We start from the raw sequence: 20,478 nt of genomic DNA, 5'->3' as shown, positions 1-20,478 counted from the left end.
TAAACAATATTTAGTATGGTAAATTTTAACTTAATTATTTTCGTGCTTCAATTTAATTAAAGTGCCAACTGTGTCGTATCATCATAATATGTATTTTGAATGGATTTTAAAATTTAACACAAATAATAGACTTTTGAACAATTTTGAGTTGTCTTGAATCAAAAGTAGAACTATCCATAATATAATATTAAACGTATATTTTCATTTTTTCTATGTCTATGTGTGTTTTTTTAATTCCTTAATAAAAGTCATATTTCTAATTTTTTTTAAAATACTTCAGAAATACAGAACGAGGTATTTATTGAACACTACAAATAATATTGAATTTTAGATAATTGTACTTTTGGTTCTTTATAACTCATACATTTGTTACTATTATATAATATAATATTTTTTTGTTAATCTTGATAAATAAATAAAATATAATAATAACATAAAATAATAAATCAATAATTGTAATATTATCACAAATTATTCACATATCCTAAAAAACTATTTATACGTACCTACATAACAAATGTATCGTATAAAGATAAATGAATAATATTTGTAATAACTAACTACATTAAATTACTCTTGAATAAAATAGTAGGTACTGCATTTTTGTAAAAATATACTTCAATATAGTCGGTATATTAAATAATTTGTAATGAAAAATTATCAGCTATAATACTTATAATCATTTTTTTGTTTAAATGAATCACGTGCAAAACTTTATGATTTGTAACTTACAACGGTTATAACCACATGGATACTAGTTCTTCTAAATTATGTATATGCCATAATAAATGTGAATATTTTTAATTTCGAAAATCTGTGCTACGACGTAGCACTTTGTTGCAAAATAGCAGGGAGCTTTTTGATATTGTTAATTATATTATCAGAAAAGCTGAAAGCTTTCGATTTTTCGAATACTATGTTAGTATCCATTATTTGTATGGTTTTAACTCTCACGCGGTGCAAGTAATGTACTCTGTTAAATCCATAAATATTGTATACCAATATAAATTTATATTATACGTAAAATTCAATTGTATCACAATATGTATAATTTTATTATTACAGTGAAAAGATTCTAATAGTATAAAATATTAATATTATAAAAGACTCAATGAGTCGCTGACGTTTGAAGATTATCAAGTGAAAAAAAGTTACAAAAAACCTTGACTGAATAAGACACTCGCATTATAATTTGACCATGGCTTGCCAACGGTTATTTTGGCTGCTTATTGTTACCTACCTCTTTGGAGTTGCTTTCTCCTCGATCTACGATATATATGATTACGAAGAAGATGAAACAACTGTATCTGGGATATATTATACAAATGGTAAGTTCAGGCTTGTATTTTCATTAAATTTTGTAAATGAATACCTCTTTAAATGGTCAGAAGTCTGTCTATGAAAGAAAATTTGTTTCAATCTTCAATGAACATAATATTCAAAAATTTCTTATTTTTTATTTGTCAAATTACCAGTTTATAAAATTATTTTTGTCTCATGTGTAATATAGTATGTGTAACAAATAGCGTCCCAAATTATTGATTGCGTCACCAAAACAAATAGAGGTGAAACATTTTTGACCTGTGATATCAGAATGTTTTCGATAAGTATAATCTTTTGTCGATTTATGCCCTATCCGATCGCGCTTTGAGAGTAAGCTAAGCGAGCGAAAATAAATTCCTTTGAAACGTCCAGCAGGTGACTTTGTAATACCCGTGAAGAGATACGGCTTTATTAACTTTGTGTTATTTCAACAAATTACTCGAGAAGTTTTCTTTGAAAGGTAGCAAGAGACTGATGCCTGTCAAGTTGGCTTTCATTAGTTCGCGTTCTTTGCAGAAGATTATTTCGTTTCTTCATTTTTAAATATGCTCAACCTGCTTTTAACGAAACGTTTTTTTTTATATTCCAACATATAAAACATTTTTTTTTAAATTATCGAATCGTAAATAAGTATATTAATATTATCTTATCTCTACATAAGACTCAGACTACTTAATCTAAAAAAAATAAAACTGTAGCGAAAATGCAATTTAAAAAAATCGATTACTTACTTTTATTATAGTTTTATTATTTTAAAAATTTCTGATTTCTGTTGTAAACAGACTCAAATAGTGACAGATATGATAATTTATGTGCATAACTCACTTTGGGGAAATCATAATAACAACAGTGACAATCAATCGTGCGATTTACCTACGTAGGTATTGACGTGTTTATTTCGAATTGAGTCTCGCTATTGCAACATAACAAATTCCATCTTTTAAATAACTACTTTTCAAAACGGAAACTGTGGTTATTTAGGGAAAAAAATTCAAACAGCTATCAAAAAACTGTTTATAATACGCATTTAATACCCAGTAGACGTCATTACTAGTTCCGTACCTACCTATCAAAATAGATTGACTCATTTTCTTAGAAAAAAAATGATGAACTTTTGTCCCTTTTGGAACATTAAAATTTTCGGTACTGTTCGGTTATACCGGAGCCAGCGGAAAACGCATTTTGAAAATAGTCGATAAACTGGATTATTTGTTAGTTTGGGTTAGTTTAGGTTCGGTTAGGTTGGGTTAGGTTAGGTTAGGTTAGGTTAGGTTAGGTTTGGTTAGGTTAACCTAACAAATAATCCAGTTTATCGGCTATTTTCAAAATGCGTTTTCCGCTGGCTCCGGTATAACCGAACAGTACCAAATTTTCTTAGACATATTGTAAAATCTCGATATATTTTCTTGTTTTTCAGCTCATTCTATTTCACAAGTCGATCGTTATTATAAATACTATTTGTTTCGTGAAGATAGATGTTTATTAGTATAATATATTTTTTAGTATAATATGCTTATTTTTTTATTATTTCCAAAAAAACTGATTGATTTAATACATACTTTTATTAAATTATCTTTAATACTTTCTTAGTGTATTCCCTTAATTCTATCATTAAATATATTTTTTTTATTTAATATTGAGTTACCTACAACTTTTTTCTTTGAATTTTTTCTGATAGGTATGTGTGCGAAGTTCTTCAAATATTTTGTATTTTGAATAATCTTATTGTTCGAGACAATTTTGATTTGAGTTAGTATGAAGTCTGGTAAAACAATACGTTAAAAAGTTTTATCAAATCGATTTAAATATTATTATGTAGCGCGAAAACGTTGCCTGAAGGTCTTTGAATTATTTATGTTTCTCTGCTCTCTGAATAAAGTTTTGTAAGGTCTTGAAATTTTTCAGATACTAGTAATAAAGTATATATCAAAAGGTTTTCCTGAACTTGTAAATTCTTGGAAAATTTAAAATAGCTTCCTTTCCATTCAAACTTCATATATTTCTCGGGAAATGTTGTGTTTGCAGAGCCTTTTCATCTTTGCTTCGTTGCTGGGGCCTATTAAAATGCCACTCTTTTGAAGGAAACTTGGTGTGCTTTTGAAAACCTTCAACCTGAAGTATTTCTTGTAAGAGAAAACGTTTCATATAGTTTCATATTCTCAAAGACAAAGTTGACTTTCTTAAAAAGTGTTATACGAGTGGCAATACGTCGCATTACGTTTCTCGAAACTAGCAACACACACACTCTCCATATTGCATAGTGTACAACACACTCCTACAGCATTAGTGTTTAATTATTACTTTTAATAACATCGACTAATTAAATCGTACACACGTAAAATGCTATAGCTATATGATGTTTTATACTTGTGAGAAACTTTACGGGCTAGTCGATCCATGTCAATCCGTTGGACATGGCCAGCCCATCGTAATGGAGTTAGTAAGTTTATACATAGCTAAAGAACGTGTCGATTCAGATACCAATATAGATTGGTAGGTATCTATTTCGACAAAGCCGGTATATTTTACGTGAGTTTTTTAGGTATTGTATTACTTATATTTATAAAAATAACGAAACTTTAATACAAACAGCGAATATGTTAAGAAGCGTGTGGGCGAAATGCAAATAATACACATCAATAAGCCATCCGCACAATACACGGCATCTTCTTATGATGATATTGACGATATAATACTGATATCAAACTTTTTCGTATAGTTTTCACTTAACTCTTAGTTCATCATTGATACCTGGTTTGTAGATTACAACATCTTTTGCAAATGACAAATGTGGTATTTTAATTCATCATACACAATGGGTACTTTCAATCTTGAAATATTTAAAAGCTGTAGATATTAATTTTTATGTTTCAGGCTTGTATGAAGAATTTCATATTGCGTTAGGAATTTATTTTTCCAGGTCGCTCAAAAATGATAACTAACTCGGCCAGACAGATACTTTTTGTTTACACAGACAGATAAGGAATTGAAAGCTAGGTAGCAGTGGCGAAGGGTGCTTGTCGAAAGTAGGTAAACTGTGGTAGGTAACTGAAACTACTAGAACCTAGAACAGCAATATTTACAGGACTACAATTTGAATTTTGTTAAAATCTGAAGTATTTTACTGTACAAAAACAGGATGAAAGTCACATCCTCCGGGAATGTCCAAGAATTTTCTCCGAGAGAGAATAGATGCTTAATTCGGTCCAATCAGATGTTGGGCCCATCAAGCCGTCCGACCTGATTGCCACAAAGGCAATTTTTTAGTATTTAAAATAAAATGCTGCGTCATATTGCAGGCATGAAGATGTCTTCACATAGTTTTTGTATGTCGGTATTGTTTTAGCTTTGTTTTTTTGTATTTTAAAGCATTAAATTATTTTTTTATGTCAGATAATTCTCCGTGCTTTTCTCCCCATGGCACTTTTTAGTAAATTATATGTATTATATTTTTTTCTATTTGAGGAGGTTGTGCATTGCCTTTTAGAGGCATCTACGTAGCGACGAAATTATGAGGCATGCATTTAAATACAATATACTCACATAAAAATCACTTTTTAAATGTGGTAAATAAAAAACACGTTTTATTACAAATATTGTGAAAATTAGGAAATATACTTACATCTAATTCAAAGATATACATTCAACAAAAAACATAAATTACAGCATTGGTTAAGGTTAAAGGATTATTAAAGCGTTGAACCATTCGATGTATCTGTTGTATGCATCTCAAATCGATTAGATAAGAAACTACAACTTATTTTTATATAGAAACTTCTAGAACATGAATTAACAGGATGTGTGCCAAACACAAAAGTAAGATAAAACATAAACGATATGTTTTGAATTAATTGTGAATAATATAATTATGTTTAATACATATTGTTTAATGAGAACAATTAAGGCCCGTTTCAGACTGGAGTTATAAAAACAAGTGTATCGGCGGCTTGAGAATGTAGCGGTCGACGGAAAAGTGTACCGGATACGCGTTGACTCATTAGCTCTGGGACATTCATAAACATAATACAAAGGCCCGTTTATTCGAATACAAAGGCCTCCTATATTATATCGAACGCGACACCGGTGTCCCGTCTGAAACGGGCCTAATAGTCACTCCCAAGATAATGAGTATACAATAGTGTGTTACGCGCCATTTATCACGTTATTCATTATTACATACCGCCTAAGAGTTATCAAGTTTTCATAATACTTCTGTACTTGCATATTACTTTTAATAAATACTTCATTATAAAAGAACCGAGTTGTACATCTTTCGATATTCATTCTGCCACACTCGACATCTCATCCCTACAATCATTATCCTGACAATACAACGAAATCATATAGAAAAAAATCATTGATAAAAGTTAAGGATTTTTAACTCAATGATCGGTGTCAGATAAAGTCAATACAAGAACTTTACTTCGTTATTTCCCGAACTCAAAGGTCCAGCAGATCGGATTGATTCTGTATAGAGATAAAAATATTTTTATATTAATAGGTAACAAATAATTCTTTTTCTTCAGGAGGTAAGCTTTAAATTATCGCCTAGTATGGAGTCTTCGCCACTTCTAGGTAGTAAGTATGTGATATTCCCTGTGACATAATATATAAATTTATATTTTATATGTCATGAATTGTGACTACAATTTTTAGTGTGGCTATTTTCCTGCTCACATGGAGGTTTTTTAACACATTTTTACAAGGCAGAGAATTAGCGATTTGCTTAACTTATTGGATGTACAAGTATGCTCTGTGTCACCAACGTGTCATTTTTTTCAGATAAGGGATTCCATCTCGGACCCACGTATTTAGATACGGACTTTCACGTCTCCGTTTACGTAAATATTTAAAATTTGACCAGTAGGCAGTGTTTGGTTTAGAATCAACCCCGATCAGAAATCCGTAAGAACCAATATAATAGTTGCTATTTACGAATTGTTAGATGTTGACGGTTTTCTTTATATTTAACGTTAGGGAAAACAACAAAGAATTGGCTAGACATAGTTTATACTGGGTCAAAATCACAGTACACTGTGATATTATATTAGCTCTTAGCTGGTTTTAAACGAATGCTATACTGACGAGCACTCATATGAAGTTTAGCTCTCGCGTCATAAACATCCAGTGCAAAACTTTGTAATAATTTCTTAGAAAGTAAACAATATTTAGTATGGTAAATTTTAACTTAATTATTTTCGTGCTTCAATTTAATTAAAGTGCCAACTGTGTCGTATCATCATAATATGTATTTTGAATGGATTTTAAAATTTAACACAAATAATAGACTTTTGAACAATTTTGAGTTGTCTTGAATCAAAAGTAGAACTATCCATAATATAATATTAAACGTATATTTTCATTTTTTCTATGTCTATGTGTGTTTTTTTAATTCCTTAATAAAAGTCATATTTCTAATTTTTTTTAAAATACTTCAGAAATACAGAACGAGGTATTTATTGAACACTACAAATAATATTGAATTTTAGATAATTGTACTTTTGGTTCTTTATAACTCATACATTTGTTACTATTATATAATATAATATTTTTTTGTTAATCTTGATAAATAAATAAAATATAATAATAACATAAAATAATAAATCAATAATTGTAATATTATCACAAATTATTCACATATCCTAAAAAACTATTTATACGTACCTACATAACAAATGTATCGTATAAAGATAAATGAATAATATTTGTAATAACTAACTACATTAAATTACTCTTGAATAAAATAGTAGGTACTGCATTTTTGTAAAAATATACTTCAATATAGTCGGTATATTAAATAATTTGTAATGAAAAATTATCAGCTATAATACTTATAATCATTTTTTTGTTTAAATGAATCACGTGCAAAACTTTATGATTTGTAACTTACAACGGTTATAACCACATGGATACTAGTTCTTCTAAATTATGTATATGCCATAATAAATGTGAATATTTTTAATTTCGAAAATCTGTGCTACGACGTAGCACTTTGTTGCAAAATAGCAGGGAGCTTTTTGATATTGTTAATTATATTATCAGAAAAGCTGAAAGCTTTCGATTTTTCGAATACTATGTTAGTATCCATTATTTGTATGGTTTTAACTCTCACGCGGTGCAAGTAATGTACTCTGTTAAATCCATAAATATTGTATACCAATATAAATTTATATTATACGTAAAATTCAATTGTATCACAATATGTATAATTTTATTATTACAGTGAAAAGATTCTAATAGTATAAAATATTAATATTATAAAAGACTCAATGAGTCGCTGACGTTTGAAGATTATCAAGTGAAAAAAAGTTACAAAAAACCTTGACTGAATAAGACACTCGCATTATAATTTGACCATGGCTTGCCAACGGTTATTTTGGCTGCTTATTGTTACCTACCTCTTTGGAGTTGCTTTCTCCTCGATCTACGATATATATGATTACGAAGAAGATGAAACAACTGTATCTGGGATATATTATACAAATGGTAAGTTCAGGCTTGTATTTTCATTAAATTTTGTAAATGAATACCTCTTTAAATGGTCAGAAGTCTGTCTATGAAAGAAAATTTGTTTCAATCTTCAATGAACATAATATTCAAAAATTTCTTATTTTTTATTTGTCAAATTACCAGTTTATAAAATTATTTTTGTCTCATGTGTAATATAGTATGTGTAACAAATAGCGTCCCAAATTATTGATTGCGTCACCAAAACAAATAGAGGTGAAACATTTTTGACCTGTGATATCAGAATGTTTTCGATAAGTATAATCTTTTGTCGATTTATGCCCTATCCGATCGCGCTTTGAGAGTAAGCTAAGCGAGCGAAAATAAATTCCTTTGAAACGTCCAGCAGGTGACTTTGTAATACCCGTGAAGAGATACGGCTTTATTAACTTTGTGTTATTTCAACAAATTACTCGAGAAGTTTTCTTTGAAAGGTAGCAAGAGACTGATGCCTGTCAAGTTGGCTTTCATTAGTTCGCGTTCTTTGCAGAAGATTATTTCGTTTCTTCATTTTTAAATATGCTCAACCTGCTTTTAACGAAACGTTTTTTTTTATATTCCAACATATAAAACATTTTTTTTTAAATTATCGAATCGTAAATAAGTATATTAATATTATCTTATCTCTACATAAGACTCAGACTACTTAATCTAAAAAAAATAAAACTGTAGCGAAAATGCAATTTAAAAAAATCGATTACTTACTTTTATTATAGTTTTATTATTTTAAAAATTTCTGATTTCTGTTGTAAACAGACTCAAATAGTGACAGATATGATAATTTATGTGCATAACTCACTTTGGGGAAATCATAATAACAACAGTGACAATCAATCGTGCGATTTACCTACGTAGGTATTGACGTGTTTATTTCGAATTGAGTCTCGCTATTGCAACATAACAAATTCCATCTTTTAAATAACTACTTTTCAAAACGGAAACTGTGGTTATTTAGGGAAAAAAATTCAAACAGCTATCAAAAAACTGTTTATAATACGCATTTAATACCCAGTAGACGTCATTACTAGTTCCGTACCTACCTATCAAAATAGATTGACTCATTTTCTTAGAAAAAAAATGATGAACTTTTGTCCCTTTTGGAACATTAAAATTTTCGGTACTGTTCGGTTATACCGGAGCCAGCGGAAAACGCATTTTGAAAATAGTCGATAAACTGGATTATTTGTTAGTTTGGGTTAGTTTAGGTTCGGTTAGGTTGGGTTAGGTTAGGTTAGGTTAGGTTAGGTTAGGTTTGGTTAGGTTAACCTAACAAATAATCCAGTTTATCGGCTATTTTCAAAATGCGTTTTCCGCTGGCTCCGGTATAACCGAACAGTACCAAATTTTCTTAGACATATTGTAAAATCTCGATATATTTTCTTGTTTTTCAGCTCATTCTATTTCACAAGTCGATCGTTATTATAAATACTATTTGTTTCGTGAAGATAGATGTTTATTAGTATAATATATTTTTTAGTATAATATGCTTATTTTTTTATTATTTCCAAAAAAACTGATTGATTTAATACATACTTTTATTAAATTATCTTTAATACTTTCTTAGTGTATTCCCTTAATTCTATCATTAAATATATTTTTTTTATTTAATATTGAGTTACCTACAACTTTTTTCTTTGAATTTTTTCTGATAGGTATGTGTGCGAAGTTCTTCAAATATTTTGTATTTTGAATAATCTTATTGTTCGAGACAATTTTGATTTGAGTTAGTATGAAGTCTGGTAAAACAATACGTTAAAAAGTTTTATCAAATCGATTTAAATATTATTATGTAGCGCGAAAACGTTGCCTGAAGGTCTTTGAATTATTTATGTTTCTCTGCTCTCTGAATAAAGTTTTGTAAGGTCTTGAAATTTTTCAGATACTAGTAATAAAGTATATATCAAAAGGTTTTCCTGAACTTGTAAATTCTTGGAAAATTTAAAATAGCTTCCTTTCCATTCAAACTTCATATATTTCTCGGGAAATGTTGTGTTTGCAGAGCCTTTTCATCTTTGCTTCGTTGCTGGGGCCTATTAAAATGCCACTCTTTTGAAGGAAACTTGGTGTGCTTTTGAAAACCTTCAACCTGAAGTATTTCTTGTAAGAGAAAACGTTTCATATAGTTTCATATTCTCAAAGACAAAGTTGACTTTCTTAAAAAGTGTTATACGAGTGGCAATACGTCGCATTACGTTTCTCGAAACTAGCAACACACACACTCTCCATATTGCATAGTGTACAACACACTCCTACAGCATTAGTGTTTAATTATTACTTTTAATAACATCGACTAATTAAATCGTACACACGTAAAATGCTATAGCTATATGATGTTTTATACTTGTGAGAAACTTTACGGGCTAGTCGATCCATGTCAATCCGTTGGACATGGCCAGCCCATCGTAATGGAGTTAGTAAGTTTATACGTTGATTACGTAAATGTTCGATTCCCCAAATTCCTCACAGACTTCGCGTTTGTGACGTATGCGCCTTCTTCTCATATCAAAATTACACTCACAATTTTTTTCTTTCAAATATAAGCAGACCGTTTTCACTTTTTTACGTGTTACCCAACATATTGAGACAGATCTTGGCTCTTTGTTTTGCATAAATTTGACTCATTCACCCCACATTCTAGAGCAGGGGTGGGCAAACTTTTTGGATGGAGGGCCAAATTCAAGAATTCAAAATGAGCGGCGGGCCGCAAGTAAAATACCATTTTTAGATATACACTATTTATTATCACGAAAAATAAAGATTACAAAAAAATTAATGAGAAGAATGAAACTGTTGTACATTTTTTTTTAAATTCAGGTGTTAATTTTGTAGTTGATATTCTCAAAACTGCTTGTAAATGGGCATCGGAGATATTTGATCGTAAAGAATTTTTATTGAGGTTCATAATCGAAAATGTTTGTTCACATATATAGGTTGATCCAAAAATAACGAACATTTTTCTTGCATAATCTTTAAGTTGGTCGAATTTGTCTGAATTAAGGGCATTGTAAAATTTGGAGATTTCTTCACGACGATGCAATTCTCTTAAATCAGTGTCACACTGCAGATAAATAATCTCAAGTTATAGCTCTGTCGGTACACTAACAATATCTATTGAAAATGGATCGTGTACTATTGCTAAACAAATTTTAATCTATTGTCAATATTTTTTTTTAAATATATAAAAAAGTTATTCGTAATCAGAAGTACAATTAATGATGGCGGGCCGCAAAAAAATACCCGGCGGGCCGCAGTTTGCCCCCCTCTGTTCTAGAGGCACATTTTTATAACAGTTCACTTATTTCCATTTATATAGTGAAAAGATATCAAAAGAATCATACCACATTGCCATTCCTTCCAATAACAGTATAATGTTTTTCTAACGCAAATAAAGTTAAACCTTCCATAATAGCCGTCGGATAATATAATGAGCACAATGTACCGTACTCTGAATAGTCCTTTTAGTCGGGTCTGGGGGTTGTATATGGGTAATTCATCCGAATGTATTCCAATAGAATTGAGTAGTCGGCGGAGAGTTATGTGGAGATAGCGACCGCTAACGCTCACACGTCGTAGGTTCGAATCCCACGTTACGGTCCAGTCTTTGTACTGACTCGCTGCCTATTCGCCGGCTATGCATGAATGGAATGCTTTTCCTCCGAATTGAATTATTAAGTGGGGACAATTTGTCTGCATGGCATTCCACTTTGACATAATAAATTATCACCAGTCAAATTTCAAGTTTTATTCAAGGAAAGCTGGACTTATCTTTGATTACTTCCAATAATTTTCTTGTCTATTAAATATTTTATGAAATATTATTATATTGCTAGGTAATAATATCAATAACGCGTTCACTCGTTTAGACATTTACAGGTATTTCAATTATTGTGACTGAAAGATATTTCATTGTTTTTAATTAAAATAATAATATATTAACATTGGCATAAAAACACGGTATTATTAAATAAACTCAATGATGCATATCTTTTATTCGTCTTTAAGCAGCTTAAAACTTCTCATAAAAATCTAGAATATTACACTATACTTGAAAATCAACATGATGTCCTTTTTACCTTGTAAAATAAATTTACATACAATATTTAAATGATATCCAAATTTCGTATATGCTTTCATTTTTAGTTGTTTAACTTATCTATAAGTTGTGATTTGTGTAACAATATATTCTTCTTCAATATTGGTTTTCGTGTAAACAATGTTGATAATTATCGCTTTTTTTGAATTGCTAATTTCTTGATTAGGTATTATTTTTTTAATTTTGTGAAATCTAGTATTTTTCTACCATCTAGCTTATTTTTTAGCAAGAAAGACGTGAAAGACAGTTGGAAAAACTATTGTATATTTTATTACACCCGGTAGGTGACAGTAGAATACTGGTCTGTGGAAAAAGACAATACACACTTGGATGATGATCAATGATCAATGTGTTTTATTGTAGGTCACCAACATTACCTACAGGCCACAGGGTAAACCTTTCTAATAACGCCAAGTAAATTGCGTCAAATTTTATACTTATTATATTCGGCTTACCGAACTGAAAATGTCCAGTTGTTTTAAATATATTTTTTTTATATAGAAACCTAATGAATCTTTCTTATTTTTCTAATGCAGTGTTTCTTAACCTATTTTGGCCTGTACTCCCTTTTTTATAAGTACCAATAATAATAGTTGATCGGGATAAAATTTCTGCCATATCAGTAATAAAAACTAAACAGAGAAGCCAAATGGTTGTAAATTCAGTGCTTCGTCTCTCCAACACAAAACTTAAGCCACGATTATCAACTATTCTGGCAAACATGTAGCAGCAGATCTCGCAGTATTTCAAAAATCATTACTTTTTCAAAATTCAAGAAGATCTATTAAATATTAAAAAATATTTACCGATTGATTTGAGATTATTTCAGTTAACAATAGAATTTTCGATACTTATATGTATTCGCAACCAGACTGTTATATTGTCTGTTATAAAATATGATTTAAATACTAAAAAAAAAAATACTATGGAAATAATATTATATCCGTGTTAGAGGTCCGCGTAATTTTTCTCCTATATTATCACCGGTCTGCAGATATAAAAAGGTTTAGGGAACACTCATCTAGAACAGTCATTCTCAATCTTTATATAGTAACGCATAATAACGCCTGATCGCGAATTTCGTCACGTAAAACCATTAATCTATTTTGAGAACAAAAACACATTGCACAAACACTAGCAGGTACATAGGTTTTGAAGATTTTTAGCATCAGCATTTTTACGAAAATTTCTGCGGACCACCGGTTGAGAAACACTGGCTAGAATGTATATGGTTTAGACCTGCAGCTTACTTATAACGTAAATAATATACTATTTTACAAATTGACATTTAAGAAATTATCCCATACTATTAGTATATCTTACTTGGTTTAGCATTTTCGTACTAGTAACGATCAATTACTGTCGGATACTACATCATTGGGTCTATTCTATACATTAGGTGGTTATCGACAGCTAAAGTGATAAATATTATCACTTTATCATATTTATGTATTGAATAATTATAATTTATTGTTACAATAAGTTAGCCGTATAAACTGTCAATCTCACTTTCAAAGTTAACACAGCCAAGAGATAGTTGTTAAAACATAGCACTATTTGACAGTTTAGACGGTTAACTTATTGTAACAATTAACCTCTCAATACATAAATATGATAAACTACCATCGACAGCCGCATTGTGTATAGAATAGCTCCGCAGGGCTTCACCTTATTGACTGCTATCTGAAAAAAATCAGTAGAGGTGTACTCGTTGCATATTAAAAAGACAGATATTTTTAAGTAAGGAATACGGTGTCTCTCTCTTCAACGTATATCTACCGTTGAGTTTATATTGTATAAAGGTAATGAAATATGTATATATTATATAGATTGTATTATATAGATCTTCAAGATTGACCTACCATTATGTCTTAAGCGTAGGGTGTTCAACCAATGTGTGCTACCCGTGCTCACGTATGGCTGCGAGACGTGGACCCTCAACACGAGAGATGTCCAAAGGCTAAGAGTCACACAGCGAGGCATGGAGAGGTGCATGTTGGGCATCACGCGAAAGGACCGTAAGAGGAACGAATGGGTTAGGAAGCAGACAAGAGTACACGATGTAATAGACGTTGGCAAACAGCTGAAATGGAGATGGGCGGGGCACATTGCTCGCCGAAAGGACGGCCGCTGGACAAATGCCGTCATCCAGTGGTACCCAAGGGGTACGAAACGGCCACAGGGTCGCCCTAAAAGCCGCTGGATTGACGAACTGGTAAAGTTCGGCGGAAATACGTGGCAGCGAACGACACAGGACCGAGAGAGTTGGAGAAAGCTTGGGGAGGCCTTCATCCAGCAATGGATTGACCCCGGCTGATGATGATGATATAGATTTGTATGGCTTATAATTTATAATAATGAAACGACGTCATAAAGACGGAGTGGGATATTTCATTACAATACCCCCGACACTATTCCTTTCTTTGTCTAGAACGACAGAATAAAGGCATTTTCTTGCGAGGTTGTTAAAAAAATCTTAATAATTTACCGCATCAATCTTATTTTTCGTATGGCAGCGTTCATAAATAAGGAAATGTCTTTAAAGCTGCCTCAGTTTGCGGGAAGTACGACAGCGAACCAAATCGCTATACTTTTTACGCTTTAGTCGGTTTATACATCAAACTTTCATCATTCAGAATGATAAAGAACCAAAAAACCGTCAAACAATATCAGACTAAAGCTAAATTACGGCAATAATAATTGTGTCTACCGTAATATAATATGTTCATTAATTCTTAATATCAATTTGCAGTGGCGAAGAGTACCCGTTGATGGGATTTAGTGAAAGATAACCGAAAAAGATATACACAATAATTGTCATACTCAATGTACTTAATTGATTTTTTTTTCATCTTCAGCATGTAACAGATTTACATATTATCATTAACGTGTTACTACTTAGATACGTGTACCTTTTCAAATGTATACATTTACATTAATTAGTTTAGTTATTTTTAGTTACTTATAAATCAATACCTAATAATATGTTTATCCATAATAATATGTATTCAAATATATTTAAATGCTGCGTATTAAAATTTTATTATTATTCAAAAAAAATTCAGTTGAGTTTTAGACAGATACTTTCGTTTTACTTGTTTAGCATCGGGGGTCGAAATGGACCGGAGCGCACCGGAGCGCCGTTCCGGTTCATACAATCCCCAAGATTATCGCTCCGTCTCATGGAAAAAAATATTTGACCTTCTGAGCTAGATAGGCTATTTATAACAAGAAATATACATAAAATTGGATAACTATGTTAATATTTTTGTAAACTTATCGAGCGTTCCGGTTCGTAGAATTTTCTATTTGGAGCGCTGTTTAGCATGCGGCGAGTTTCTTGGGAAGTGCATATTTATTAAGAATGCTGTAATTACATAATAATTAATATTTATAATAAAATAAAAAAACACTAGACGTAGGTATATTGTTAAATCCTTCAGCTGGGAATGGTAAAAATTGTAATATATTTTTAATGGAGCTGTACCTACCTATATAAATTCAAACGCACACCTTGCAAACTTCTCATTAAATTGTTACATGCATACTTTATATGTGAATAATAATTATTAATTAAAATTAGCAGGTACATCATAGATACTAAATTGCAAAAATTACCGTTACCTACCAAAAGTGAGCTGATTATTATTAAGTATAGGAAAAATATAATGCTTTTGAGAAACAGTAATATGTATGTTGTACATAATATGCTAAAATTTCAAAAATTTGCCGAATATATGAACAACTTTACCTACATAGTAATATTATAATGAGCGATTAAATTGTAAATAGCTTGTTTTTATCAATAATTTTGCAAGTTAAATATATAGCATCCATAGTTTCATCAGTGTCATAATTTAAATTGTATCATTTTTGAGTTTCCAACATAATATTATTATTATTAGAAATATTGAAGATTTTTTAAATCATTTGTCTAAAATTGTTAAAAAAGACAGTCGAATATTTTATAAGGAAATTATTTTCCTTATTTCTTACCTTCATTCAATACTCATTAACTAGTCACGATAAATAGTGCAAAATATCAATATTTTAATTAATAATGATTATATATATAAGTATCAGTGACACCATAAGGAATTCGCATGTATATTGGTCTCATTTGCAACATTGTATATTTCAACGTTACACTTAATGGTACCAATACATTTGCAAATGGATTTTGTCGTACTCACGGTGCCACTGAAGTATGATACTAGTCTACGTATATTAAGTACAGATTATTAATTTACATGTTTCTGAACGTTTGTGAGTTACAAGAATTAGTTTTATTATCAAAACGTTACGTTATATGCAATGACATTAATATGGACGAAGCATCTAGAAAATAAAATGACACTCACTTTGTGTCGGGTCTGCCGGATGGCGAAATTCATATTTTAATATCGGTATCCTACGCTCAAATGAACATTCTGCTTGCAAGCGGTCTGGCGACACCGCTGGGTCTGCCCATACAAAATTTCTGACTGTCAGGTTTCGACTCCACCGTTATTATTGTGTTACAAAATGCCAATGTGCCTAGTTAAAAATTGTAAAAAAAATCTACTAAACACTCCAAGAAAGATGGGACATCACTTTTCATGTGTTAGTATTATTTATTATTTATAAAATGCCATTTTAAGATAATGTTTATTCAATGCAATTGAATGACAGAAACCATTGGACAGTCGCCTGTGATGCGCTGGGCTCACTTGTGTCTAATCTCCGAGAAGTCGTAAGTAACCGAGAATCTGTTTCTAACGCAATGAGTCATGACACTAATACGCCATTACAATAAAGGTTATATTACTATAAATTCTCGAAGCTTGTATCGCATAATGGAAATGGATACGTCATATGGTCACATGACATCTACCTATACATCTGTGAATGACTTTCATGCACAATTTCTCGTGCGCGCCGGTATGAAGTGAGTTGTCCATTTAATATGTCATTGGTTATATGCCACATCGTTGCGTGCTACAGTTTGAGCAGTTTATCGACAATAAAAGATCATTTTCACTATTAGTCTTATTTATACCCATATTTAAATAATATTAAATTTACTTTGTTACTTTTGTATAAAATCCGTGTATTATTTTAGTGTTGTGTAATGTTTCTCATTGGAAACATTTTGGTTCAACTACACTTACATTTTGTTTTTAGATGATAAAGAGTCCCTTTTGCAAGTGATCTCATTCCGAGAGATATTTTATTTGAAGCAAAGAATAGCGCAAAAGATAAGTAGCTGAGAACACAGGGTGACACGTTATAAATCCCCAATACTCTTTGTATTGGAAGAACGACAAAGGCTGCAATACTTCGTTCGCCTCTCATGCACTTATGCCACCACTCACCTTTCTTTATGTTTCTCCTTTGTACCGCCATACGTTTTCTCTGGATTCTCTTTCATTGCACTAAAAATAAAAATGCGCTGTAGATATTTTATTATAAAACCGGGGGTCTTTTGTTTTTATATCAGATTTTGATATATCGAGAGTGTATTGAATGTAGCCAGAAAATACAAAAAAAATCTATTGTCATTATTCTTCATTCTCAAGGGCCATAAACCTCAATAGTTGGAATTTTGCTTAATATTTAATATTTGTAGTATGGAATCCATTAATACCGAAGTGTCATTATCCGATTATATAATTATATTATATTCTTTTACTTGGTCATATAGTTAGTAAGAAAATTTCTGAAAATTATGTGCGAACTGGGCTTTGAAGATCAACACTATTCATTAAGAACGACTAAATTATGTGTAATTCTTACAAATTTTTTTACCAAGTCCGATCCTAATAAGATCATAAATGGGCCTCTGAGCCTGAGCCTCTATAAAGAGATTATTGTTTTTACAAGAAATGGATGTTAGCCACTTTCTCAACCTATTAGGTCCATACTCTGACTCAAACATAAATTGTAAAACATTATGTGTATTTGCCAGATTTGAACCTGGGACTCTACTTTAGCCGCTCGGCCATCGTGGGCGTATTTGAAAAAAAATATTATTTGTAGATATAGATTTTTTGTATTTTTCTTTTTATATTGAACTTATTGCATACCGTTAGACCTATTTTTATTTGGATTCGTAAGATTTTTGCAAGTTCCAGCCAAGCTAATTTGCCATCTTTAGTAAAGACTACGGGGAAGACGTCGGCCAGCGGATTTTACGTGTGTGGCATTCCAAGCTTTTCTTTCTCATCTGACCAAGTACTCAATTTTGCAAATTTCTCAGATCAATTTACTTGTACCTATGTGATCCTAGATCTATGTTTCGGCCACAATGCCTTATAATTACGTTCCTTATTCGAACACATGTGCAGAGAGAATACCTATACAGTTTTAATTTTTAATTGATTTTAAAATTTTCTAAATATAACATAAAAATTTAGGGAAGAACAAAAATAATTAACAAGTAGGTATTCAAACATGTATGTGAAAAACACGATGTTTCTTTCGTTCGGTTACTATAATCTCATCGCACGCATCACGAATATAATCATAACGAAATAACTGTATTATTGATTTAATATTAATTTTATCAGTATTCTAGAGTACTTTTTGTAAAAATTAATAATTCGTAATCCGCCACGCGGCTTAAGGTGAAGCCTTTACTCAGCCTTTCTACAAGAGGCACCTAGCGAAAAAGCACAAAAAATAGAAAACTTAATAAACCAAATTTAATAATAAATATGACTATAAAATACCTAATATGTAATAATAACGTGGGACCCCGCACCAAACTCACATTTATTTATTTTTTTCTTAAATTGTAGGTTTACCTTTGACTTAAAGGCCAGAGTATGGACCTAATAGGTTGAGCAAGTGGCTGACATCCATTTCTCGTAAAAACAAAAATCTGTTAATACAAACTTCCACTCTGTGGAGGCCCATATGATCTTAATAGGATCGGAGATGGTCGGAAAAAATAACAATTCGTTAGTTCATAATATACACACCGTTCATCATTTAATAATCAAATCTGCGTCGAATGAAGAAAGAACAATCGTTAGTAATTGTAATCGCAGTGCGTTTATCGCAATTATAGTGTTTTTTCAAAAAACCTCTATCTTATTAAATAATTATTATTAATTTTATAGGTCTTTATAGCCACAATAATTATGAAAATGTATCGTTTACAATAAACCTTTGATTATCAACTCTACGCAGAAAAATAAGTAAAAACAATCGTTCGATAATTACAATCTCAGTGCATTTATCGCAATTTATTGGCCATTAACATTTAACACCATGGCGACAGAGATGAGGTGGCGCTCTGAATAAATAATTTATTTTGCACTATTAATCGACTTGAACTTGTCTCGGATTTCTTTCTTTATCGACAAATGACGCTCAATGAGAGTGTAATGTTATGCTAACCTCACGATTCTGAAAGTTATCAATTTGTTCTATGATTGAACAGTGGCTTACATAAAGTGTAGAAAAAAATATTCTTCTTTGCTGATATAGTTTTTCTATTGGGTACATGAAAATGAACCCCGTGAAAATATTTTTGCTATGCCAGATACAATTTTGTACACAAATAAAACTATGTATATTCAACCCACATCAAACGTTTATATTTTTTTCTATTTATTAAATTGAAATTGGCAAAATAACTCTATTGGATCATGGTATTATACTTGGTATTATGCAATATTTACATCGATTTTTAACAGCATAAAATGATTACTTGTTTTCTTACTCAAATCCATAGCAAACAATATAATCAAAATAATGTTTCAACGTATTAACTTTCAATGTTTATTATCATTATTATGTCAACTCCATTTTTCATATCTAGATATTGGTTGAATGTAATCACGAAGAATTATAATAATAATCAAATGGAGCCATGTTGTATTTTTTTTTATTTGTGTGCACGCTACTGACGCAAAACATTTATTTTATGTAAACTGTTCTATCTCTTTTCGCGAAAGTGCATTTACTTTGTCCGGCGACAGACCGTGAAAGTGTTGGCACAAAGTGACATCTGTCGAGTTGTCGATAAATCGAGAGGTTGCCTAGATAAAAGTGTTGCCTTACTTAGACGGCAGATTTTTTACGTATTTATCTTTTATTTATAAATACCTATTGGCCATCTAACTAAATCAGACTATAAGTATAATAATTCTCTTCTTCTTTGTGAGACTTCCTCTAGCTCAGGAGGTTCTTACCTATTTTGGCGGCTAGCAACTTTTTAGTTGTAAGTACCGATCTGCCATCAATAAATTTAAACTCACCGAACACACCGAGCACACACGAAAAATCAAGATTCTATCCCATATTATAATGTAGTCACTTCCGTAAGCGATCATTTTCATTTCAGCTTCAGATATAGTTTCAAGTAAGTAAGAAAACATACGTATACATTACACGCTAGATGGATAGAAATATTAATAAATTAAACACTGCATGGTACTGATATGTAGGGAAAATCTCTGTAACATGGTCAATCAAAAACAACGTTTGAGTCATCATAATAATATGTTCATATCACAAAAGTACGCTGTCGACTGCGGTAAGCTGTCGCATTCTACTGTGGTGAATTA

At 31.0% G+C, this 20,478-nt stretch overlaps 1 protein-coding gene across 10 annotated transcripts in view; it reads left to right on the top strand.

The window, feature by feature from the left end:
• The window catches only part of LpR1 (Lipophorin receptor 1), a 512,507-nt gene that overhangs the window by 455,017 nt on the left and 37,012 nt on the right, over positions 1–20,478 (top strand). For 2 of the 10 annotated variants that reach the window (XM_085947364.1, XM_085947369.1), the window contains exons 1-2: positions 6,391–6,499; positions 7,547–7,809. The exons of 5 other annotated variants lie outside the window; for them this stretch is intronic. In XM_085947364.1, coding sequence (XP_085803490.1) covers positions 7,680–7,809 — 130 coding nt within the window. In that variant the 5' untranslated portion in view covers positions 6,391–6,499; positions 7,547–7,679. Of the gene's footprint in view, positions 1–6,390; positions 6,572–7,546; positions 7,810–20,478 lie in introns of those variants that run through there. 3 more of the 10 variants (XM_085947365.1, XM_085947366.1, XM_085947367.1) reach the window with 3 other exon arrangements.

This window comes from Rhyacophila brunnea, unplaced genomic scaffold, assembly GCF_057557595.1.
Source record: "Rhyacophila brunnea isolate RB1 unplaced genomic scaffold, BYU_Rbru_1.0 scaffold_2, whole genome shotgun sequence".
NCBI lineage: Eukaryota > Metazoa > Arthropoda > Insecta > Trichoptera > Rhyacophilidae > Rhyacophila > Rhyacophila brunnea.
Note: the sequence above shows the minus strand (reverse complement) of the source record. Positions and strands in the feature narration are given on the sequence as shown.